The 27,303-nt window shown below is 37.6% G+C and overlaps 1 protein-coding gene across 1 annotated transcript in view; it reads right to left on the bottom strand.

The window, feature by feature from the left end:
• SERPINI1 (serpin family I member 1) overlaps window positions 1-27,303 on the bottom strand; it is a 68,748-nt gene that overhangs the window by 10,507 nt on the left and 30,938 nt on the right. Inside the window, exons 2-6 of the mRNA XM_082458420.1 lie at window positions 17,834-18,101; window positions 16,191-16,421; window positions 14,350-14,544; window positions 12,658-12,862; window positions 6,708-6,805 (exon numbers count right to left, since the gene is read on the bottom strand). Coding sequence (XP_082314546.1) covers window positions 6,708-6,805; window positions 12,658-12,862; window positions 14,350-14,544; window positions 16,191-16,421; window positions 17,834-18,083 — 979 coding nt within the window. The 5' untranslated portion in view covers window positions 18,084-18,101. The remainder of the gene's footprint in view (window positions 1-6,707; window positions 6,806-12,657; window positions 12,863-14,349; window positions 14,545-16,190; window positions 16,422-17,833; window positions 18,102-27,303) is intronic.

Below are 27,303 nucleotides of genomic sequence, written 5' to 3'. Positions count from 1 at the left end.
ACAAGCCAGGTGTGTTCAAGGACCCAGAAAAAGCCTGTGTGGCTGGAGCATGGGGAGTGAGGAGGGCCAGAGGCTTGAGAGAAGCCCCCAACTTGGAGCAAGGCGGAGCCCAGCACCATCTCCTCAGGGCACGCACCCACCCAGCATCTATCCTGCTCCCCACACCATGCTGGGCTCTGAGGACAGAAAGATGTCTATGACACAGTCCAGGCTTCTGAGGAGCTCCGAGCTCAGTGACAGGTATGAGAACAAACAACCCAAGGAAAAAGTAGAACTTGTGAGAGCACTTTGCACTATCAGAATCCAGAGAAGGGAAAGTAAACCATCTAGGAAGGGCAAGATGTCAGGGGAAGCTTCTCAGGGATGCTGACATTTGGACTGGTTCTTGAAGAATAAGTAGAAGAGTGAAAGTCAGAGAAGGGGACAAGGGCATTCCAAACAGAGAATTATATCTGCAAAGGGAGAGAAGCAGTGGTGATGATGACCTGAAGGTCCAACTGAAGCTGGGGCTAGGAGGAGGAGGGGAGTGGCGGGGGATGTGCTTGATTTTAAGAGCTTGGACCATGATGCTGGAGAGCCCGGGCTTCGTCCAGAAGTAACAGGACATGACGGCTTTGATTTTAGAAGGTATCGGTGGCAGCAGCTGTAAAGCGTGAATTGGATGAGCAATCAGCAGGGGGCAAGATGATCAACTGTGTCAGCTGTTGCAACAGTCCAAGCAAGAAAGTGGGATAGAACTGGAATTACGGTGCTGGAAGAGAAAGACAGCTCTCTGACTTACAGGTAGAAGGAGAAAGAAAACGAACAAGGGCAGGATGTAAGAATCAGTCCAGCATAAATCTAAGCGCTTGAGTCTGACCTGAATATGGCTTTTGCTGTGTCTTCTTAATTCCTTTATTTCATTGGCTCCTTTATTAAAGCTCATACTTCGTGCTGAAGGATTTAGTACTCTCTTTCTCTTTCCCCTTACACCTTCCAAGAGGATTATCTATTAATCCAAATGCTGATGGTCCTTCATTTCCATTACAAAAATAGCTCTACTCTATGACAGGATCTTCGCTGCAACTAGATGAGCATTTTAAATAGAGCCTGAGAAGAAAATGATTCTCAGCACTCTCTAGATTCCATGTTTATTGCATGAGTCTTTACTATGTTTTATGTTCATGGAATTTAGCGTCAAAAGCAATGGACATCAAACTGAGGTGAAAAAATAAACACAATAAATACAGAGCATCTCGTCTTATTTGTTCCTTCATTCAGGGAGTACAAAGCAGAAAGCACGGTGCTGGGTGCTTCTTAAACACACATAAGGATCAATTATGTGGAAGTTTAAATTCTGGTGGGAGATATCCAATGCATAAATAATGATAATATGAAATTAAATGTGGTATGTGGCATAAGAAAAATAATAGAATATTGTAGTATTTAAAAAGGAGTGATTACTTCTGGTTGGTGTAATCATGGTGGCTAAATAAAGTTGGAGATATCTGACCTGAGGCTCAGTTCAAAAGGTATTTCAGGTGGGAGAAATTTCATAAAGATGAGGGCTGGGGGGATGTGAGGTGCAGAGCGAATGTTCAGTTTGGCTGGAGCACATGCTGTGTGTAAGGAATGAGCCAGAGATGAGGCTGGAGGGAGCTGAGGTCTGAACGCCCTGCCGAGCGGCGGACGGTGCACAGCAGACCGAAGGCAGGCTCTGAACAGGAACTGGAGTGATTAGAGAGTGAGTTTTAAGGTGATTAATCTTGGCAGTGGTAGATAAGACAGATTAGATGGTAGAGAGATTGGAAACCGTTTAGGAGGCTATTGAAATAGTCTAGGGCAGCAGTAATGAGAGTCTGAAATGAAAGTAGACGCCATGGAACAGAAAATGAAAGCACGGATTCAAGAGGTCTTAGCAAAAGACTCTCAAGTCATTCAGTTTTTCCAGAAGCAGGAGAATGTCATGTAGGGTATTTTTGGTCCACTGCTAAATCACGTTAACTATTTTTAAAGAAAGATAAAAATCTCATTACATGATTTTAGAATGTAGCAGTGTCCCAATAGTACTGAATCGGTTTCTGGGTACTTTCGAGTTTTCAAATTCTACTAATAATGTTATTTTAAAAAGATTTCCCCGTAAGGCTTTTAATTAAAGAAGTAATACATACACAAGGTAGATTTCCAAACAGTACACAGTGATCTACGAAACGAAACCCCTTCTCGCATCTAAGAGCCTCTGTCCAGTATTCTCAAGGCAACCACTTCTATCATTTTCTAAGATGTTGTTCAAAAATGTTCTACGCATTTGGAAGCTTAAATACATACTTATGAGGGGGGTGGTCTAAGATGGTGGTGTAGGAAGATCCTGAGCTCACCTCCTCCCACAGACACACCAAATCTAAAGCTACATATGGAACAGCGAGTGTCGAAAAAGAACTAATAATTAGCTGACCAACTGGAGGCACAACAAGGGATAAAAGGGCCTCATGGAGACAGGTAGGAGATGCAGAGGGTCAGTCCCACCAAAAACTCCATGCCCCGGCGCAGAGACCTCCAACAGGGAGGGATCTCACAGGTCCAGAGCTACACCCTGAGGAGCAAGGTATCTGTGCCCCACGTTGGGCACCCCAACCCTAGGGACCTGCACTGGAGACATGAGGTCCCCAAAACATCTGGCTTTGGAAACCTAAGGGGCTTATGTCCAGGGCACCCAGGGCGGTGTAGAGACCTGACATACTCCTTTGAAAGGACTTGCACACTGTCTCACTCATCCCAGGACCCAGCACAAAGGCAGCAGTTAGAGAAGTGCCTGGACTTTATGTGAAGGAGGTTCATTTGCTAATCTTAAAGCATCTGCTGGAGGGGCAGGGACAAGTTGGGACTTTCTCTGGGGACAGAGGCATGGGTGAGCGCCGTTCTTGCACTCTCCCTGTACCTTGCTAGTGCAGGTGGGCACACACAAGCATAGCCTTGCTGTAGCCTTGGGTGTGCCCCATTCCCAGCGCTCTTCCTCCACCTCGCTAGAGGCAAGGGTGTGCCCTTCCCCCAACGCTCTTCACCTGCATCGCTGAAGCTGGGGGTGAGCACAGCCCACACAGGGGGCGCCCCTTGATTGCCTGGCCCTGGTGGCCAGAGGGGCTTGCATTTCTGGGCCCCAAAGGACTGTAACAATCAGAGAAACAGTCGTGTGCAGGCTCTCACCCCCCAGGGCACTGCACAGACGGCAGACTAAAACCATCCCCAGTCTGCCTGTGAAAAAGGTCCACTTCCTTGTCTTGGAGCTTCAACCTGAGGGACAGGCTACAGGTTTGTTACACATCTAGGGGCTACAGAGGCGCTCGCAGGGAACGGAGGCAGGAAGATACCATCCTTCAGCCCTCCCTTGGCCTCGCCACAACTTACTGGTACCTCCCCAGAGTTTATTCATTTATCTGAAACCCTGATTTTTGCAAACTGTCACCCAGGAACATGTTCAGATCTGGTCTGGAAGTCAGCAGGGTTTATAACTGTGGACCCACAGGGCTGCATGGATTTGCATACTTTAAAAGCTGCTGCCTGAAGAGCTGGCTTCTAATCAGCCTAAAACCAGGTGCTGACTGAGATCCCTCTTATTGGAACACTGCTGGGTCTTCACACACTGTCCACAACTGGGATTTATCAACTATTAACCAGGCTGCTTAGACAATCACAAGGGTTCAGGAGTCAACCAAGAGCTGGGGAAAGGTTGAACAATAAGGTTCATCTCCTACACGTGGTCACTCCATCAAGACTGGGAGAGGTACCTGTTTTGCTTAATTCATAGAAACAAACACAGAGAGTCAAGCAAAATGAGGGAACAGAGGAGTGTATTCCAAATGAAAGAACAAGACAAAACCCCAGAAAAAGACCCATTAAAATGGAGATACAGAGTATAGATTGGTGGTTACCAGAGGAGAAGGTTACCAGAGGAAAGGGGTGGGCAAAACTGGTGAAGTAGGTCAATTGTACAGTGACAGATGGTAACTAGACTTACAGTGGTGATCACTTTGTAGTGCATACAAATAGCAAATTGTGTTGTACACCTGAAACTTATATAATGTTAGATACCGATTTTACCTCAATAAAAAAAAAGAAAAAAAATACATATAGTCTCTTTCTCCATCTTTTGACCCAATATGCTCCCTCCCATTCTCCCCTTTGATTTTTTTCCTTTCTGCTTCCATAATGCTTTCTCTAGTACAGAGTTTCTCAACTCATTGCTATAGAAATTTGGGGCTGGTTAATTCTTTGTCATGGGAGCTGCCTTGTGCTGTGTAGATCACAGGGATGTAGAAGCATCCCTGGCCTCCACCCAGTAGATGGCAGTAGCTCTCCCTAATTGGGGCAACCAAAAAGGTCTCCAGCTATTGTCACATGTTCCCTGAAGGGCAATATTGTCCTGGTTAAGAACCACTACTACAATAAAACATTTCTATCACTCTTCCTTTTATTAAATCCAGCTGTTTATGTCTTTCTCCCCACGAGTCTATGTGTTTCTTCAGAACAGGTATGATATCTTAATTATTTCTTCATTTTTATGACCTAGTACTTTGCTCACACTATCTGCCTCACAAAGAGTTGTTAAATGAAAGGAATAGACATGGCATTGAATATAATTAGTTTGTGTATCTTAAACACCATGAAAATTCTCACTGAAGTAGAAAGTAATAACCAAATACATGCTAATAATTTTCCTGGGTACTTGTGGGGTTACTAAGTGTCATAAACACTTTAATCATCAAGGTTTTCATGTAATTTGGGGAGGCAAAGAAGTATACATGTGAACAGGACACCAATCATGTAAGGCAGAGCATATGGTGCCCCAAAATGATGCAGGGAATAAAGGCTATTGAATTTAGAGGAAGCAGAGAGGAAAGTTTTATAGCTGTGTCACTAGAAAGTTTTTGAAGGAATGATTCATAAAGTAATGTATATATTTGTGTATATGTGTGTGTGTGAGTGAAAGAGAGAGAGAGAAAGAGAATGAAGAATGTATTGGTTGGGGTGGCTGGCATGCCGGGACTTCTAAGACTGTGGCAAAACTAGGAATTTAAGAATCAAAGAATTCCCACTGAAAACTTGAGAAGTTGGTTTTACATCAGTTACCCTGAAGACCTGAACTGGGTAGTGTTTGAGGATGACCAATCCTAGATCTCTTACTAATATTTTAAGGAGTTAAATGTTTCAAGAAATATAATGTACAAGGTGGCCCTGGGTAAATCTCTTCTCTCCTTCTCTCCCTTGTTTTATCCTCTAGCAGACATCTACTGTGTGCCAACTACGTGTCAGCCCTGGGCCAGGTACTGGGAATGCAGCTCTGAGCAGGATGTTGAGAAGGATTCAGTTCTGATGCAGGTTTGATCAAAGAGCAAAGACTTTCCACTATAGACTGTATGAACTCTGAGGGAGCCTAGTGTGATTTCAAATCTGCACTCATATGTACATTTATGCTCTACTGTCTCTGTACATAGTAAAGGCAATTAAATATTACCTTATAAACCTTCCAGATACGTCAAAAAATTTGACCTACACAGACCACAATAATTGATCTGCCACTGCAGTGATACTCCCTCAGGACTGAAAAGCAGTAAATATTCTATGTGTGTGAAATAACTGCCTACATGTTTGGGTGACACACTGAGGAATCTCTAATCAAACTGAAAATAGAGCCATGGTAAGAAAGCAAAATATAATTATTTAGTTGGAATTTGGCCAGTATAGCATTCTTTGAATTCCTAAGGAAAGGAGTATAAGAACTTTAAATTATCCTGTGCTTGAACCACAAACATGTATATATTTCTGCCTCAAGTACAATGTACCCATTACCCTTTGAATCGCCACTTATTCTACCTTCATGGCTCACATCCAAGCTCCTAGGGCTCTGAACTCTTGTTTTATCTTGATATAAATCTGTCTTTATCTCATCAGAAAACATATTGTTTTATTTCCCATGTTCTATAGAAATGATGAAAATTATCATTATCTAAGCTAACTAAATCTTACACTCACAGGTACCTGATTTCAATACGTGTCGTGGGATTAACTGCTTTAAAAATATTTCCAAAAGGATTTTACATTTCTAAGTACTTTAATGTTACTAATATGTTAAGATTTTTATCCTGACCAAATTAGGGCATCTGAATCAAATAATTTAACTGGTTGTTTTCCCTTGGGATATTTTAAATAAATTACTCAACACCCAATATGTCAAGTATATTTTGAAGCTACTTCTTCAAAACCACTGTTTTTTATTGAAGACTTAAGATAATATTTACATCATCTCACAGGTGTTCTTTTTAAAAGCATCTAGTTCTCACAGCAGGCACTCATTTATCCTCTCCCTTCTTTCTTTCCCATATGATTTATTATAACCGGACATATTGAGATATTCAATCAACACATTTATTGATTATCTGCTCTACAAGGCATTCTGTCAGATGTGATGGGGAATTCAAAGATGCATAAGACAGGTCTTCTGGAGAATATAATCTGCTATCAAAGACAGACATGGAGTAGAATAATACAAACAATGTTGTGACTGTATTTATAGTTTTGCTTGTAGAAGTTAAATATATTTCTTATATTTATCTGTCAACTGATAACTATATTTTACCTCAGAACTCCTTAATAAATAGAGGATTCACCACCATCATTTTAAGAAAACTTTATGGAATAACATTTTTTTAAAATTGGTGTTTATTTCCTACCAGACAAGGCTGTCAAATTTGCATTTTTGATGAAAACTTCAGTTATTCCAAGAGCCTTCAAAACATGTTTTAAATCAATTTCCTGTTCCACTGTGAACCTGGAGAACACAGAGGGGAAAAAGTATTTAGTTACAGCATTTTAAAAGTATTTAGTTACAGCCTTTAAAAAGTATTTAGTTACAGCATCCTGCTACCTGGGACAGGAATAAAATGTTAGATATGTTGATTTTTAAAAGTCTGTTTTACAGAGGGTAAATTATACTAAAACTGGATTTTGACTATAAGTAGTATTTGATTGTTATTGTAAAAAAAGGGAGCATCGAAAAGAATAACATAACAGAATAGTATTAAATTATTAAGTCAGAAGCCAGATTGGTCTTAATATGGAATCTCTCCCAGTGAGATTGTATCAAACCAATGAATTGTATCACCCATCTTTCCAGTGAAAGATATGGACCGAGTATGGCTGTATTAACAAGTGCAGTTTTTAAAAGCAAAGGCTTTTATTACTCTTTTATTAAAAGTGAAAAACAACTGGTTAGAACTAAATATTTCCTTTTTAAAAGATGTTGCCTCCTAATCAATACAGATCATAAATATAAGTTTTTAGGCAATGGGCTGTGTCCTTAAAAAGCTAAGTCTGTAATAGTCACTAAACATTACTTTAGCATCATTTCTGATGTCTGGTTTTAAGAAGAATGAAAAGAGAATGATTGCTATAAACAAGACTCAGACACCAAGAGGAATAACCAGGGGAAAACCAACAGATGAGTAAAGGTATAACAAACATATTAGACTAAGTACTAGATTTTATCTATATCCTGCACTTTAACTTGCACTTAACATTGTTTATTTTGTTTCCCACAAAAAGCAGATATTGACTGTGAAAGTAGAAAAGGGGGATGAGTAGGGAACTACATTGGAGAATATATTCAATGACTTGAATGAATTCTTAGTTTTCTCTGTGTGCTTTGTTATTTGTTTGTTTATTGGTCACATATGTAGGTTACTATATAATAGGAACTGTTCCAACATTATGAAACAGATTAATTTAACAAAAACAGATTAATTTAAATATCACTACAGCTGTTTGAGGTAGGTATTATTATCTTCAGTTAATATTTGAAGAAACTGAGCGGCAGAGAGACAGAATAACTTGACCAAGTTCATACAGCTAGTAAGTGGAGGAGTTGGGATTTGGATCCAGGTAGTATTATATATATCCTGACCCACCTAAAATAGGAAAGTGAAGGAAGATGTGAGTAGGGATTCTTTTTACTTCTTAAAAGCAGCTTGGTTTGTTTCACCCTTTTTAGGCTGTTTTGGTGAGGATGATATTTTAGCTAGATTGAATTTGGGCAAGTTCCCTAATTTCTGAACCTTGGTTTTGGCATATGGAAAATGGCAATAATAATGTCTACTTCACAGTATTGTTGAGGGGATTAAATAAGTTTTCTAAACATCTTAGGATGATGCTGGCTTGTAGGAGGCATACAGTAAAGGGCAGATATGTTAATAGTACTTACCATACTGCAGTTATGTGTAACATTCACATTATTATCGATGTTAAGGTGTTGAATATTTGCATTTTCATAGTGGTGGAGTAATTTGATTAAATAGGTATACTAATCTCTGCTACTTTAACTGTAAATTTGTCAGATCTAGTGTTTTTTTCATTTTAATATTTGTAGTATCTGGCATAAGATCAAATACGTAGGGTGAAGTGAAATAAAATCTACGTGTCCACGAGAGTGTTTGTTTAAAGTTGAAGACAAGATGTAAACAATTTCCACTTATCCATTCCTTGTCTTTGTTCCTTATCAAACTATTAAAAAATAGCTATTATCCATATACTCTCTCTTTCCTCTTTATATAGACTAATATTAATATAAATAATCATTATCATCTCCCATATACTGAGTGTTTACTATGTCCCAGGCACTATGCAAATCCTTTTACGTCTAGTGTCTCATTTAATCATCCCTGTGATAATCTCACACAGTCCTATGAAACAGGTATTGTTACCTCTATTCCACAGAAGAACAAACTGAAGTTCAGTAAAGCTAAACAACTTCCCTAATCACACAGCTAGTAGGTGGCAGAATAAAGATATGAACTGAGATCTTTCTGACTGGGAAGTCCTCCCACCCTTAATCACTATAATTCCAACAATGGCTTATTTAAAAACAAACAAACTACAGGAAGATTTTACATTTCACCCACTGATTTTAAAAATAAAAAGCCACAATGCTATTTCTTTAAAACCAAAAGGCATGGCTGTTTTTGTAAAGGCATTTGATGTAATCTTGTATTTGCAATTTTCTATCTCAATAAATTAAAGAGGTATGCGGAGGGCAGAAGCATCGGAGACTGAGCAGGGACAGTGTGGAGCAAGTGTTAGAAAAGAACAAATATACATTACACATAAGGAGATTTACGAAAATGTGTAAGAATTAATCAAATTCTTTGAAGAAAAACCTAATAAAAGCACTCATGATAAAAAATAAAATCAGATGGCTTATGCACTGGTTTTCTTTAACAGACATGAAACTGAAGTGCTTTATTAGTAGACAGTCTCTTCAAAATAGCAGGATAGTTTCTGGTTACAAAATAGAGAATACTTATCCTTTGATTTCTAGTACTCTGATCACAAATGACAAACCTGAGACTACAAAGGTAACAGTGGAAAGATACTACAGCCAGGTACATCTGCATTCCAGGTATTGGAGATTTCATTTTGATTTTATCAGTAGAAAGACCTTTTTATACCTAAGCTGTATCAGTAAGACTGAAAAGTAAGAATATACAGTGAAGAGGGTAATTTCATTAGAACCAAGTTCAAAAAAATCCTACTTAGAGAAAAGTATATAAAAAGATTGATTAACAAAAGATAAATACTAGGACTTAAAAATAAACAATAATAGTAATATTAGATAATAATTATATGATGCTTACTTTATGGCAGGCATCATTCTAAAGTGCTTTTTAGATATTTTACATATATTATATATATATATATATATATATAAATAATATATATTTTTACATATTAGCCAAACTATTTTTTCTACCATGGATAAATTGGAAGAATATTTGTCAATCTCATTTAAATCTTAGAGATGTATGACTGTGCATAAACCTTGTGGTATTTCACTGGATTTGGTGATATCACATAGAGATAGCAACCTTACCCTCTTCTGAATAGATTCTTGTATTTTGGATAAAAATACAATTTCAATTCAGCATCTGATTCCTGTAGGATCTCTTGTTCAGGGGAAAAAATATTAATACAAAAGTAATTTTGCCTCTCCCCCCTCCCCCTCCCCCCCCCCCAAGTACCCTATGCCTCTTAAGGGAAAGTATTTTAAAGCAACTTGTATAAAATCTGGTATAATAGAAAGTAAAAGTACCTGTGAAGCAGGACAAGAATGTGGTCAAACTCAGAAATGCAAAGTTGCATTTTTAGAGTAATGTCTCCATGTGAAAAAACTATACAAACCCTTTAAGACAGACACTTGAGTAAAGCTGGAGTACAACTATTAGAAAACTTTTACCTTTGCTAAAACTGAGTCACATAAATCACTTCCTTCACTGAACATTTGGTGGGTCGTAATGCTGTAAAACGGAGGGGTGGATAGTTCCCATTGATTATTACCAACACATTGGTATTTGGAAACAGTCAACCTCTTAAAAAGGGACACCAAATTTATCTTATCTAGCTACTTAGCCTCCCACTCTATGCATTAGCCATGCAGAAGGAGAATTCATGGAACTCCTGGAGAAATGGATACATGGTAATTAACCATGCCTAGTTTAGTAACAGGCATTAATATGAGCAAGCAAGCTAAACTCTTTCATAATTGAAGAGTATCTCTTAGAAAATGAAAATTTAATTTTCTTCTGCTGCCGCATTCAATTTCTCAGTGGACAGGACCCGAAGGCCACATTTTCTAGTGAATGTGGTTGAATTACAGTATGTGATACTTAATAAACATTCCTTTAGAATTCTTTTAAAATACTCTTCAATAACTTTGCATCCCTACAGAATTAAGGCATTTGGAGATGCTGCAGTCAATTCATAGAATTTAATAAGAGAAGCATTAACTCTCTACTGAATTTCTCATATTATCAAAAAGAATTGCATATAAAAATGCAAGGGAAAAATACAAAATTAATGATAAAAGGTCACTAGATGAAGGTTTAAATCTGATTTAGTTATTTACATTTAATTATTAATATTTAAAAGTAAATTGTTCTTTTAGAGTTAAGATATATTGTTCATATATTAAATATGTAGATGTCAATTATCATGTATGAAAAAAAAAACCCTGGTTGTGTATGTTAGATATTCATTGGCTACCTCTCCCTGAGAATAGACTTACAGTGAAATCTTTCTACATAAATGTATTGTCATGGAAAGTTATGCAAGCTAAATATCTTAGCTAAAAAGAAAAAAACATTTGGATTATGATTACCTTAATTTTTATATGTAGACTGAGAAGTATATGGCTATATATTATATATGGCTATATATTATGAACTACAACATTAACATAATGCATCAATATATGCATATTTCTAGCCAAAAATGTCTACAGTTCCAAATAGCTCTCCTTCATTAACATAATATAGCAAACAACAGCTAAGTTTTTGGAAAAATAAGCATTCATATAAGATGTAATTTTAAATGACACTTCCTAAGATTAGAATAAATATAAATGAGTCAATGAGGTTTTAGTAATTCAATTTTAATACTAATATCTTATTTATCATCCTTCAATATTCATACTAATTAATCATATTTGTGTAATTTTCTTACATGGAATGAATATTGGAACTCTACTTCCACATACACACACACGCACATGTTTATTGGCTGTTTGCGTGTTTTGTTTTCTAGCCTAGAATTTACACACTATGTTTATAAATTTGTTGTTTGGTTTGCTGGTCTAGCTCCCCTATTAAGTTTTAAGGTATTCAAGGGCAGAAATAATATCTTCGGTTGGGTTTGATTTTGCAAACACACTGTATCGCTAGGATAGGAGAGAGAACTGACTTTACCCTAGAAGAATTTACAGAAGGAAAGCAAGACCTACAAAAAAGGTAATTCTGTTGTGGGGTGGTAATGTAAATGTACTGTCATAACAGGGAGGTGCATAAGTGAGGCAAAGTGAGGGTCACCTGCTCCATCACGTGGTTCGTAGAAGGCTTCCTAGAAGAACTGGTGCCAGACCTGTACCCTGAAGGCTAAGTAAATAATATCTGGCAAAGGTATGTGAGGAGGGCATTTTAGGCCAATGCAAAAACATACATAAAGACCCTGAGGCATAAAAGAGCATATGGTGTCTGTGGCATAACCACAAGCGCAGGGATAGTACCTACTACAAAAATTGAACGTGGTGAGTGTCCAGAGATAGGGTCGAGGAAGTGGATGGTAGTCAGAACATCAACGCCCTGCATGGATTTTATTCTTTCAGCCACAGGGAGAATTTTAAGCTTCTTCCTGCTTATTTATGGTTGCATCTTGGCACCTAGCCCATGACTTGCTTGCACTTCTTCCAACAAAGTAGAAGATTATTTTTTCTCCAGCTATTATCCATTAAAATATTAATGAAATACAGAAGACTGTAGATGCAAATGATATTCAGAGACCATCTATTGAGAAATCTTCTAAAATGAAGCGAAGAATATTGACTCATATCTGAAACTAGGTCTTGATAAGTAGTATAGAATGATCAATGAGTCAGCCTGTGTCTCTGGGCAGGACTGAATGAGTATGAAAGAATACTTTTTAAAAGATGGAGGAGGAGGAGGAGGAGAAAGAAGAGGAGGAAGAAGACAGCAACACAAGACAAAATTCAAAAGCAGTGGCAAGAGTTTCTCTGCGTCAGAACCTTCATTGATACCCTCCCTCCATGCTATCAGAGGGAGTCACACAGGAACCTCTCACCTGGGGAGGTACACTTCCACTTTTTGCTTTTTCACAGAGTTTGCCCATTCTTCAATCAGCTGTGCTTTGACCAATGGCTCCAGAGTGGCCAGTGGAACTTCCTGTCTGGACAAGACCAGCATCATACTTATCTCATCCCCCTCATAGGGTATTTCCAGGACTTGGTAGATACCACCAGCTTCATTGGAGCCATCACTAAATTCCCCTGAAAAAGGACAGAAAGGTGATAAAAGGCCCCTTTCAAGGCTTAAATAATGAAATGTTTACATTTGTTATAACTTTCTTCCAAAATAGTGTATAGAATATAAAAAATTCAGGCATCTGAGAAGAAGAGGGTTTATTTTAAAGTAAGCCCTGAAATTCAAGTGAATCCTCAGCCCTACAGAATTTATTTTATTTTAGGATCCCCAGAATTGTTTCACATTTGTCATAGCATGTTCTCTAGACTTACTTTTTATTTTTAAATGAGATATCTCAAATGAATATATTTTAAGGATATCATTAAAAAAATGAAAAGTCATGATTAGAAAAATAAAGCCCTGGATCCAAGTCGGATGTAAATCACGTTTACCAATATCCACCTGATTTCTAAGAAGGGAAAAACTGACCACATCATACCTGGTACTCTATTATTACCACAGCTAAAAGTTTTGAGGCCAAGGTAGCACAGCCAAAGTGAAATCTACTTCATTCGGCAGTAGTTATCTAGAGCATTTGTGGTGATTAAAATCTCCAAGTTAGATAATTAGGTAAATTAGGTAATTGGCTTTGTGTTCTATGAACTTAGCTAAATTGACCAGGCTTTCATTAAAAAAAAAAAAAAAAAAAAAGTCTTTAAAACAAATGGTCCTGCCACTACTTTAAAATTTCCCCCATTTTCAAAACAAATGTAATGCTTTTGTTCTGAATATTTTCATTTAACTGATCTAGGTCCTTTAGATGTCACATTAAACATTTTGGTTCTCAAATAAATAGGTATTTCCCTTTCTTATTTTGACTGTTAATTTGAGTAACCGTGATTATCATATTCTAATTTTACTGTGTACCTTTAAATAGAATAAAATATTAGTTCTAACATATACTTAGCTTGCAATTACATTTCTGCTTATGACAATAAATAATTACAGTTCAGTATGGTATGGAGAAAGGATTAGCACCCTAAACTTCTGAAAAGGCCAATGAAATATCCCTGAAAATAATGCCAAGGATGCTGACTTGTATCACAAATTATATACTCTCAGTAAGTGAAACTATGAATGAATAATTATGCCTGACCATATGTAAACAAGTCTGAAAGCAAAATTTTAAAGGAATGCTTATAATTCAAGAAGTGATGAGGTGTTCAAATCAAGAGCTGGGTGGGACATACGGTTCCCTGAAAACCACCCCAAAGCGAATGACTTTCTGGAGTAACTCAGAACATCCTTACACAAGGTCAGATATTTTCACATGAATAAAGCCACTCTGTAAGTGTAATCAACTTTATAAATTAAGAAACATATTGGAAAACTATCAAAACATATAACATTCACTGAGGATCTAATTAGAGGCCTTTGAAAATGGGGCCAAGAAAATTGAATTGTAGCCCAAACCAGACTGTTGAGAAATCTGAGTAACGAATATTTCATGTTTTTTCTTTGAAATTTGTTGATATACTGCGAGAAGAGAGAAATAAAAGCCAAAATGTCTTACCGTAATAAAATTCTCCTTGTTGATACATCATTGGAATTTGGACTTCACTTTCATCATCTTTAGTGAAGGAAAAAGTTCTGGTATTTTCAGGTCTAAATTGTGACTTCCAATTCCCTTTGAAATAGACAGCATTGATGAGGGCCAGATGAGTGACGGCATCAAAATCCCTTGGGGATACCAAATCTTTCAACAGACCTATTCAGGAAAAAATGAATGGATGAAAATTCATATTAAATTTGAAGGTGAAAGGAAACCAAAAGATTATCAAACTACCATCCAATAGAGTGCTTGAGATGAACTTTATATCATTATAAAATTTACAATAAAAATTAAAAGTATCTAACTTTCAAAGGAAAAAATGTTACACACACACACACACACACACACACACACACACACACACATATACTTACAGACTAAGGGCATCTAAAATACCCTTATACACCACCTTAAATAACACTAACTAGTAGCATCTTGACATTTGCACAAACTATAGAACCACAGACAACAGAATCTCAGGCTTTACTACTTTCTGGTTGCAATGATGCATGTAAAACTCAACACAGAGTAAGCATTCAACAAATATTTCTAAGTTTATTCTTGAACAATGTACATGATTAAAATGTCATCCAGTTCAAACCTTTCCCCCATGTACATTGGATATCTATCAGATATAAGAACTGCTTTTGATTAGGTGAAAACAGATGAGTAAAAGCCAATTTAACTAATGATACCTTATTTTTTATCACTTACAATGTTCCTTTCTAAATCCATTTTGAAAGACATTGGGACTTTATTAATGGCTGAAATTGTTTAAGAAGAATTTGGAAATAAACAGCTTTCAATAATCCAATCTAATGAAGCTGAATTATTATTCTTAATTTATTCTTTGAATGTTAAAAAATAACCATGTTTCTTTTATCTTATATTTTAATCTCATAGTTAGAAAAGATAGGACCAACATTCACTCTGTATTCTCTCATTTTATTAGTCATAGCACTTCTTTAGGTACTTAAGAAGGTGCCTCAGCATTTTGGGGAATATAGGACAAAGGGTATGGGATGAGGGTCTTTTGTTGTTGTTGTTCCAGCATAAAATGTATTAGATTAACATTATTTTGGGAGTTTTGACAACATGAATTAATTAATTTAATGAGCAGCCATAGTAATCTACTTTCAATTTGGTCTCATTTTTTTATTCTAATTTCAATTATTTTGTTGGTAAAATCGGAAAATAAAATGGTAAAATATGAAACATTTGGAGAGCTTAAATACATTTTAAAAATATGATTTAGAATTAAGATTTGAAATAAATGCGTCCTTTTCTAATTCCTCTCCATTTATTTGGGCTTAAAATGGGCTGCTCTTTTTTTTTAAAGGAATCCTGTACAAATTTTTTGATTAGCAATCAAGTTCTGTGGTTTAAAAGCCAACAAATACCTTTAAACTCTCTTACTCTATTTTAATCATATTGTTAAGAGAGCCTGCAACTGTGATTCTCACTAGTATCTAACTTATTAAATGGTCAGCTCAAGCAAAATTCCATACAGTAGTTAAGACTACTATTCAGATGAAACTCACCAACTGTAGAGCACAGATTTCATATTAATTTATCAGTGCCAATATTCTATACATGCCAAAAGAATTAACTTCTTTCTCAAATGTTTATTCATAAACAACGCTTCTAAAATAGGCTGTAATCTATACAAAATAATTAGTAGATACTCAACGAAATGCAATGTGACATTCAAAATGTAAAAGGAACAAGGGGACAAATAACTTGAGAAGTAAAAGAGAGTTAAAACTAAGCTATTAGAGAAAGAAAGGAACCAAATGACTTACTATTTGTATTATTCTCCACCCACTTATTGATATGGTTGGCCACAGCTACATTTTGACCGAAGTCCACATGATTGACTTCTGCGTTAAAGTACTTTTTTATCATTTGCAAAAACTCATCATTGATATGAAATCCATTTTGCACAAAGAGGGAATTGGCAATTTTCATCACATACTGACTCTCTTCAGCAGTCACCATGTGAGAAAGATGCTTCAAGAAAGAAAATTCTTCACCTGCAAAATGACAAAAGATAAGTTTATTAGTGGAACAAACACAGTGAAGGATCCTGGAGAGTGGAGGAGCATGAAAACACAGCAAGGGGGATTAATAGAACAGAGGCCCAAAGGAAAAGCACTGGCTTATTCCCCACACTGACATGCTAAGGAGGTTCCAATATTTGTGTTGTTTCTAGATGTTCAAATTAACTTTTTGCAGTTTAGTATTATCAACTGATATTACTTTCATTTTAATTGACATTCTTGGTAAAATCTATAAAGTAGAGATACTTGGATTGTTTTCTTTCGAAGTACTTAGGTTACTTTAATTAAATGAGTCTTATTTTATGATGATCAGAAATAATCTGTTTCTGTTATCAAGTTCAATTTTCTAGTTTAAAAATCAAAATATTGCTTTAAATTTTACTTTAACCTTACAACTGGAAAATCCAATTGAAATTGTTTTAGTTCTCAACTTTTTAATGAGTTAATTCACATGTATATTAGAAACATTAAAATAGAAATTATACACCATTGAAAAGTGATTACAAAATACATTTTGGCTAGAAATTTTCTCCAGTACAAAAATTTTTCATGATATACAACATTCAAAAAAAAACTCTTGGGACTTCCCTGGTGGCGCAGTGGTTAAGAATCCGCCTGCCAATGCAGGGGACACAGATTTGACCCCTGGTCCAGGAAGATCCCACATGCTGCAGAGCAACTAAGCCCGTGCGCCACAACTACTGAGCCTGTGCTCTAGAGCCCGCGAGCCACAACTACTGAGCCCATATGCCACACCTACTGAAGCCCGCACGCCTAGAGCCCGTGCTCCACAACGAGAGAAGCCACCACAATGAGAAGCCCGCGCACCACAACGAAGAGTAGCCCCCGCTCGCCGCAACTAGAGAAAGCCTAAATGCAGCAACAAAGACCCAACGCAGCCAAAAGTAAATAAATAAAATAAATAAATTTATTAAAAAAAATTCTTGGATGCCATTTAAATAATGAAGGTACTGTTGATTTTAAGTAAAAATTTCTGATATTCTTAGAGAATAATGGTTTTTTTATAGCACTCATCACAGTTATTATTTCTCACTTATTTATGTGATAATTGATTAATATATGCCTCTCCCTCTAAACTGGAAACTCCAACAGAGCAAGAACCATGTTTGCTTTTGTTTATCACAGTGAGGTTTATTTAAACAATGATAATAAAAGATAACAATTTCCTTACATTAACTCAGCCAGGGATACAGCTAGGAACTAAGAACTTTCTTGGGTTTCCTAATGGTTCTCTTACCCATATCACCTCAGTGAGACCTCTTTCTTACTCTTTGTAAATACTGCTGCCTCAGGCATAAGGCAACATAACTGAGTTGAATGTTAATGTCAAACCATCTTGAGAAATTAAATCTAAGCACACTTACCATTTTTCAGGCTATCATATCCCATTGAATGACGGATTTCTTTCAGGGTAGACCCTTGGGCCCCAAGTTCCATCATTCCCATTGCAAGGGTGACACTCAGTGGAGAGAAGAGAATATTTTCATCTTCTCCAGTGGCTCGAAGATGGTTATACATATTCACTGACAACTCAGCAATGGTTTCGTCAGTGAAAGTGGTCCCTAATGCCAAACTTTGCAGAACCAGCAAAGAGAAGAGTCCAAGGAAAGCCATGTTGGAATAGTTTCAAGCCTGGAGAACAATATTTTACATATTAATTATTAATTACCTCAGAGAAATGGAGTGAAAGGTAAAAAAAATAATAATTTCATGGCAAAGTTGTAAGTAAACCAAAAGTTTTTAAACATATGCAGTGTTAGTGTCTCTATAACAAAAAGCCCATTAAAGGATTTGTTGGAAGATCCTATTAAGTCAATTAATAGTCAAATGAGCGAATAACACTGCTAAGTCCTGAGGATACTCCCAAGAACAAGATAGCCCTGATCTCACCTTCATGGGGCTGAGTATATATAGATATATATTCAACAATGTTTGGTGAGGCTAATTTATCAATTTTCATAGCCTCATCATGCATATTTCAGTCATGACTTTGAAACAATTCACTCTAGCATACACTAAACTACACAGGTACAGGACAATTAAAATGAAAACCAAAAGGTATTCACAGGGTTTAAGAAGAATTAGTGAAGTTAGGCATTTGAAAATGCCCCTTTACCCATTTACTACAATTTATGAAATTAATGTACCATGCAACTGGGTTACCAACTAGTGGGGAGAGGTCAGACACACACCTGCCAGGAGCCCCAGTTTATTCAGCCCGGGCTGTAGAACCCACAGGAAGTGGTAACCCAGAGAAAAAGCAGATTCGGCACATCCTTGTGTGGTTTTCCTTATTTATTTGTTCCCTAGCAGGCTGCTGCCCTCAGTGACCATCTCTGCGCAGGGAGACGCCTCCCTCTTACAACAATGTCCTTTCATTCTTAGACTTATGTGACCATTTCAGCTTACACCAATACTAGAGTGATTTTATTTAAATGACTGTTTCTAAATATCAAGCTCATCTGGTACTTGAACTGTTTTCTCTTGGGAAGAGAAAGCAGTGTTAGTGCCCAGATATCTCAGAATAATATTCCTGCCTTTTGGCACACCAGCATTCCACACGCTCTGTCTCCCCACAAACAGTCTGACTGGCACACACTGGGGACAGGATTCCCTCTTTCCTCGTATTCTCACACTTTGTCACTCTAGGCATCTGAAAGGTAAACTGCCAATTCAAACAGTTAAGTAGCTTCCTTGTTCTTGATCTTTAAAAAAAAAAAAAAACCATCATTAAAACAACAGGTAAACGGGCATCAGCAGAAAATCCACAAACAACAAATGCTGGAGAGGGTGTGGAGAAAAGGGAACCCTCTTGCACTGTTGGTGGGAATGTAAATTGATACAGCCACTACGGAGAACAGTACGGAGGTTCCTTAAAAAACTAAAAATAGAATTACCATATGACCCAGCAATCCCACTACTGGGCATATACCCAGAGAAAACCATAATTCAAAAAGACACAGGCACCCTAATGTTCATTGCAGCACTGTTTACAATAGCCAGGTCATGGAAGCAACCCAAGTGTCCATCGACAGACGAATGGATAAAGAAGATGTGGTACATATATACAATGGACTATTACTCAGCCATAAAAGGAACGAAATAGGGTCATTTGTAGAGATGTGGATGGATCTAGAGACTGTCTTACAGAGTGAAGTCAGAAAGAGAAAAACAAATATCGTATATTAACGCATATATGTGGAGCCTAGAAAAATGGTACAGATGAACCAGTTTGCAGGGCAGAAATAGAGACACAGATATAGAGAACAAACGTATGGACACCAAGGGGGGAAAGTGGCTGGGGTGGGGGGAGGTGGGATGAATTGGGAGATTGGGATTGACATGTATACACTAATATGTATAAAATGGATAACTAATAAGAACTGCTGTATAAAAAAAAATTCAAAAATTCAAAAAAAAAAACAACAGGTAAAGTGATATTGAGCAAACACATTTGGAAAATTGTATTTTGTTAGTATGAAGCATTAACAGTCCCCACTACTCATTTAACAGAGTGTACACATGTTTAACCTAAGAGCAGCGTGTTTCCTACAGGTTTTTGAGTCAGAATGTCCCAATCAGCCCTATAATATTTCTGATTCCAATTTCAGAGGACTTTGCCTGATCACTTTGCAAGTCCTTCACATTTTTGGGTTCAGTTTCAGGTATCAGTGTTTTGTCTGAGAAGTTCCAAGTCCCCCTGTATCCTGCCCCCCACTTTTGTATTAAGGTTTAAATAATTCTTGCTTGTTTAGGAAGGTAAAGCTCAGCCTATACGTAAATATGAACTCTCACAACCCACGCTGTGAGGAGGCCGAGAATGGCTCCTGGCGAGAGGTAAGTACGTGGCTGCAGAACAGAGTCTGCAGTGCAGGCAGCATCGGGACAGAAGCCAGATGCCACAGCACAGCTGCCCTGCTGGTCTGCTGGCTTAGGCCATTGATGGGAGGCTGCTGTGACATTCTCTCTTCCTCTGTCCTCTCCAGGGAAAGTGAAGTGGAAGAGATGAGTTTTCTCTCTCTCTCTAGTTTCAGAGGGAAGAAATAGAGCACGTGCTCGTCTAAGTTGAAAGAGAACTTAAAATATATCCAGTATTTAATACTTAAGATGTAATAATAGTGTTTAGGAGACTCTGAAATCCAAGCCCCTGATCTTCATCATGACACTATCGTGCTATCTGACGTGCCATCTTCACTCTACCAAGCAAAGACCCATTGCTTTCATTTAATGTTATCTAGTACAAGACCAAGAAATTAAACTCACTGTGTGATTGTAGTATCTGTCATTCAATAACACAACTATTGCGAAACCGCTGCATTTAACATGAGGATTACATTTTAAGCTAATAAAAAGATTTCATTCATATAAAACAAAAACCTATTGCCAACCAATAAGCATCTCAGAAAGTAAGGCCAAGTCTATTGTGTTTGTAGGCGTTTTTATTTATGTATGTACCATGAGATAATAATAGTAGCTGGCATATGATGTATGACCTGTGACAAGTCATGTGCATTCTTTCAGTCTTGGCGCCATTCATGAAATGAAGATACCAGTCCCTACTCTGCACAATTACTAGAGAAATAAAGGAGATAGTGTGTGTGTCTGAAGCACTCATTTTAAGCTACAGGTTATGCTAATAAAGGACATTATCATTAAAAAAAATGTTTCCTAGGTTTGTATACTTGCTAAGTCAAGCAAGAGGCTATAGAGTCAAAATGAGCATTTTATGATTCCTGTTGGCCCATGGAATGTAGCACCATTACCCATTCACTCAGCCAAGACTGATAGAGGTATCATGAAGATCCCAAAATTTATAAGGACAGGCTCTTGTCTTTAGGGAACTTACATCATTGTGCAGCAGGGCATGATCCATTACAGTGGTTCTTATGTTTTTAAGAAAAGAGATACTTTTAAGAATCAGGTGAAGGGTAAATCATCTCCTCAAGAAATGCACACATGTGGAACAGAACATTACATTCACTGGCCAGGATATTTGCTGGCCTCGGGTTAGGAACCCCTGGTCTACAGCAGATGGTCCAATGCAGAAAGAAGAAGTGTTTGATGGACCCACAGCTCTGCAACATTGCCTTACTGGGGGAAAGAGATGTCAAAACCACTCATGTCTCTTCAAGCTTCTAGAGGATTCCTGGAAAGAACACCCGTATGTTTGTGAGACAGGGCTCTTCTCAGGGTAGTGAGCAGCAGCACACTGAGTCATACTGGGAAACTCCTTAATAGAGATTTAAAGACCTCTGCTCTGGAAACACACATTTGATCTATGGTTAAGTGATCTTTCCTTCTTTCGAAGGCAAGATTTACCATGTGCAAGCAAAATGACCTCTGCCAGTCTGATCCAGCCTTTTTTTTTTTTTTTAAATGTCTGTTCAGGTCCTTTGCCCATTTTTTAATAGAGTTATTATTATTTGCTATTTTTTTAAACTTATTTATTTTTGGCTGTGTTGGGTCTTCGTTTCTGTGCGAGGGCTTTCTCTAGTTGCGGCAAGCGGGGGCCACTCTTCATCGCGGTGCGCGGGCCTCTCACTGTCGCGGCCTCTCGTGTTGCGGAGCACAGGCTCCAGACGCGCAGGCTCAGCAGTTGTGGCTCACGGGCCCAGTTGCTCCGCGGCATGTGGGATCTTCCCAGACCAGGGCTCGAACCCGTGTCCCCTGCATCGGCAGGCAGATTCTCAACCACTGCGCCACCAGGGAAGCCCTGATCCAGCCTTTTTGATCCCACATACACCACCCCTGTCCCTGGCCCCCTTCACCTCTGCTGCCCCAGACTCCTCCTTATGAGTGTTTTTTTGTTTTGTTTTTTTCAGAGGAGAGGGGAAGATTTTCTTTTCCCCTTCTATCTTCTAAGTACAGGTATCCTCCATGGATCTATTCCTGGCGCTCTCCTCTGTAATGTTCTTCTTGCTCCTGCTGGTGAACTTCTCTCAAAACAAAAAGGTACTTCAACTATTATCCCTATTCATACTATTCCCAAATAAGTAAAATTCTAGCTCCGGCTTTATTTTTATCTTCATTTCCGATGTGCATTGCAAATTGATCTTGCGATATCTAGTCTTTTACTCTTGCCAGCACTTTAAATTCAAGGTGGCTCAAATAAGAATCTTTGTCTTATCAATCACACCCACTCTTTTTTATTTCCTTAAAACATCAAAGTCTTTGACTCTTCCCCATCTCTTTTTCCCTTATGTTCAATGAATGTCAACCCTTATTCCATACCGCATCCCTGACACTTCTCCTAGCCATCGTCCATGGCCATTGCCTTCCCAAGGACTCCATCAATGACTCTCAGCCATTCTCTGAAATCCAACATTTGCATATCCTCCAGATGAACTGTCTTGATGTGCTGTTATGAACAGATATTCTTATATTTACAAAACCTTAGGCTTGCCCTTATGCCTGGAGACTAAAGTCCCAAATCTTGAACATAACCCACTGCACTGTGCTCCAGCATTTCTTTCTACCCACTACTCTCCTTCCTGGATCCTGCAGTTCTAGCCAGAATCCCTTTTGCAATACATATCCCAGAATTTCCCTCTCCTGTTGCTGGCTTGTGGAGTTTTTCTTCTGGAACTGCTTCAACCTGGTTCCATATGTTCAAATCCTAACCACTCCTCAAGGATCTGCTCCACTTCCTTTTCCTTTATGAATACCCTCCTAGTTCTTCAGTTAAAACAACTATTTCCCCCTTTTTTGAAATCTTGGCATATTTTATCTCTACCTCTCCAATAGCATGTACTACTGTTTCCTTCTATTACAGATAATTCTGTACATGTGTCATCTCGTCTCCTAAGCTTTTTGAAGGCACAAATGGAAGTGCATTCTTCTTTTTTTCTTTTTAATTTATTTATTTTATTTATTTATTTTGGGCTGCATTGGGTCTTTGTTGCTGTGCACGGGCTTTCTCTAGTTGTGGTGAGCGGGGGCTACTCTTCATTGCAGTGTGTGGGCTTCTCATTGAGGTGGCTTCTCTTGTTTCAGAGCACAGGCTCTAGGAGTGCAGGCCCAGTAGTTGTGGCACGTGGGCTCAGTAGTTGTGGCTCGTGGGCTCTAGAGCACAGGCTCAGTAGTTGTGGTGCACAGGCTTAGTTGCTCCACTGCATGTGGGATCTTCCCGGACCAGGGCTCAAACCCGTGTCCCTGCATTGGCAGGCGGATTCTTAACCACTGCACCACCAGGGAAGCCCCTGCATTCATCTTCTATATCTTAGGATACGTAATGCATTACACATACTAGGTGCCCAATAAATATTTGTTGAATGAATACAGCATGAGATATAAAGCCCCACACAACTGCATTAGAAGGAACTGCAAGAGGGGCTGCTGCTTCTAAATTCTCCAGGCTAATTTAATTTGAGCCCACAGGTAGTAGCTCATTTCCATTTTTTATTCCCTTGATAAAGTGTTTCCTTATTGAGTATGAGACTGTCTTTCCAGCCTGACAAAGTGACACTGTCACCAATGTTGGCATAATGCAATGGCTGGGCATGGGATGCATTAACAAACAAGTATACCACCTTGAAAAATTGCAAAAGGTGATACCCAAACGTTACTGTATTAACATTCATCTACAAAATGCCAGGGCCCCACCATTAATCATAATAATCAGCGCATTCTAAAATACGTTACTCTCACATGGAGCATTACTTTGTAGATTCATTACTTTCAAGCTACTGAATAAAATGCCTTTACATAAAAGCAAGTGGCTGCAGTACCAGACTAGTAGTAGACTGTGCTGTTGTGCTAGAAAAGGCAAAGGCAGCTGAGCTGTGAATAAACCACATTCATTCTTGCAATTCTCCTCCCATTGCCAGTAGTAAGGTAGGTTATGGGCACGTGTATGTGAGTATCCTGCTTCAGAAAACACTTCACTGAAACAGGTCAGAGAACTAAATCTTCTGGTAATCGAGGTATGAGGAATCACAGAACTAAAGCTAGAACAATAAAAAAAGATAGTTTTTTTTAACTTCCTTAGTAGTTAGTCTGATTTATAGAGAGGCTGATTATTCATATATGAAACATTTCTTTTTAGATAACCCAATTATTTGAAATTTTTAAAGAACGGTTTCATAATTTTGAGTTGAGAAAACAAGGGAGGTGCTCTTTAGAAGGTGAGACGAATATCTGAAGAAGGTCCTTTCTTCAGCAAGAAACAGCCATGGGAAATAACTAAGGAGAAATGCCTAATGAAAAGAACACTGTCTTGAAGCCCTCTGGCCTATTAATTCTCAGATTTTTGCACGTAAAGGACTAGTAATTTTTTAACTGAGTGAACCGATATAGGGTTGCTAAATTTTTATTTTACCAAGTAAATATACTGGGATGGGGGCAAAAAAAATTAACAAGAATAATGACTCTTACAATCACATGAAAGAATGAACACATCGATCACATGAAAGATTGAACACATCAATCACATAAAAGAGTGAACGTTTCAACATGAAAATAAGACAGTCATTTAAAGTGGATATATTTGTATTCAGGAAGGTTTTTTGTTTTTGTTTTTTCCCTCATGGGTAGGCACTGAGTGTTTGGAAATCACTACTCTAATTTTGGTTAGTAGTAGCTCACTTGATGAAATTTGGAACAAGTTGAAGTTTCCAGGTCTGTGTTTCCTGATTTATTAAGAGAAAGTGTTAACCTAGATCAGCAGCAATGAAGCTGGGAAATTTTTCAAAGAACTTGTCACATACAAAAAAAAAATTGTTACCTTGTGAAACAATATGTATTTAAGCAACCTATAATTTAGCAAATTTCCTCAACTGTAACATGCACGGTGTTCCTCTCCACCCCCAATTTTGCCTTTTCTGAAATTGGAGTAAGTCTTATAATCAACATCCAGCTGGCTCTCAGACAGAGAGGCAAATTGTGAGACTGTTCCCATTGCCTGTATAAGTGTCATAGCCTGGAAAAGTGTGAACTTTAGGCTATTTGTCTATCCTTGTTCTCTCAGCTGACTTATTTCCACTGATGCTGGCTCCCATAATTAAGTTTTTTGCTTCAACTTGGACCTAGAATTATCAGGACCATATTATGATGGCAGTACTTAAAAGAAAGAGGACCACGTACAGGGACAAGAACAGAAAGGAGAATGTAACCTACTGTAAGTGATGCGAGCATTCATCACTAGAGAAATGAACCAACTGATTTTCTTGTAAAACAAAAACCAGATTTTTTCTAAAGCACCCAAGAACAGAAGACACATGTAAGAGTTAATTTGCAGTAGTAGATAAATCTTTTGTCCTTGGGATATATACAAAGAACTGTCTGTTGGATCCCAAGCAGTACAATTAAAGGCAGAAGAATTTGCCAGATTTCTCAGGATAAATCATAGTGTTTTCAAAACAAGAAAAGGTGAATTACCTATGCATGCTTTGTGAAGGACTATTGTTCAGGTGCTAAGCTGTCAAAAGCTTGCTGTTAACTTTCAAAATTAGCTGTATACGTACATGGGGATGGATTAATCAAAGAATCAAATGGAAGTGCAGAGAACACATCACTATTCTTTGAAATGCCTTAAGATTACATTTTCAATCACAACAGCACTAAAAAGTTTTGATCAGAAAATACATTATGAAAAGTATAATGTCATATGCGTGATAAATGATGGCCCAATGTAATTCAGGAGAATGATAAGAAGACTTAGATTTAAACTCTGATTATTAAGGGAATAATATGCTATGGTATGAATAAATATATTCCATTGTGCTATTTTTAAAAAGAAGTGTACATTTTTTTCCTTTTAAAATGTTCTTTGTCCTAAAAAAGGTGTTATTAAATTGAGATGTGTCTGAAAGCCAAGAGGTCAGAAACAAGGAAATAAGAGAAACAGAGGTTTAATTCTGTAATTGCAACATCTATGAAATTTTGATGTAAATGATTTAATCTTCTCATCTTTTTCTTTCTTTTGCTTCTCCCTTCAGCTATTCAGCCCACTGTGACCCTTTTCAATAGTCTCTTAACTTAGAGTTTTCAATAAGATACATCTTTATGTTCTTTTTCCTGTTCTATTGAATCAAGCAAAAAAGAAAGCTCATCAAGTATCTCTCAAACAAGGAGAAAATGGCCAGGCAAATCAGAGGAGCAGAACTAGGGAGAGAGTAAGCTATAAAGATTACTACCCTAAAACAATTATAAAAGGCTTGGAAATGGACCAAGATGATTACTGGGCATCTTCAATGAAAAACTATACATTACTTAGAAATTCCCTTCCAAGTTATCTGACTATGGGTTTGGGCCCTTCATAGTCTTTGAACAATTTTACAATTCTCTAAATCGCAGAGAATTGATAGTGACGCAAATGTCTATAAAAATGCACAGTGTACCTGGATGGTGGGATGCAACTGATTATTGTCCTGTGGATGTTGACCAGTTTTGCACCTATTAAGCAAACATATTTCAGTATTCCTGACAGACTTACGTATTCATCTGCTTTCTGGAGTCTCTCGTGAATTGTTTGTAACATCTTACTGGATCTCTCATTAATTAATGAGCTAAATAAAATCTTTGACATCTGTTCATTTTATATTTGTATTAAAATCAAGCCTATAACCTTTTAAAAAATAATTTTCCTTTAATATTTTAAATCAAAGTTAGAAAATTTTCTTTTAAAAAATGTTTATTTTCATGGGATACCCCAATAATCAGAATAGGAAACAACTGCAATATTAGCCTTTTCTTAATCACTGATATTCCTTAATTGTTGGTTGAATTAGTATTGTACCAGTGGTATCCCAAAGTGATTTGGTAGAATTCTGTGGCTTGGAATTACTGATCATATAGCAGCCAGCAGCGAGCTGGCTCTGCTATAGGTTTAAAGCTC

The sequence above is a fragment of the Balaenoptera physalus genome (assembly GCF_965194825.1).
Source record: "Balaenoptera physalus genome assembly, chromosome: 4".
NCBI classification, from domain to species: Eukaryota; Metazoa; Chordata; class Mammalia; order Artiodactyla; family Balaenopteridae; genus Balaenoptera; species Balaenoptera physalus.
Note: the sequence above shows the minus strand (reverse complement) of the source record. Positions and strands in the feature narration are given on the sequence as shown.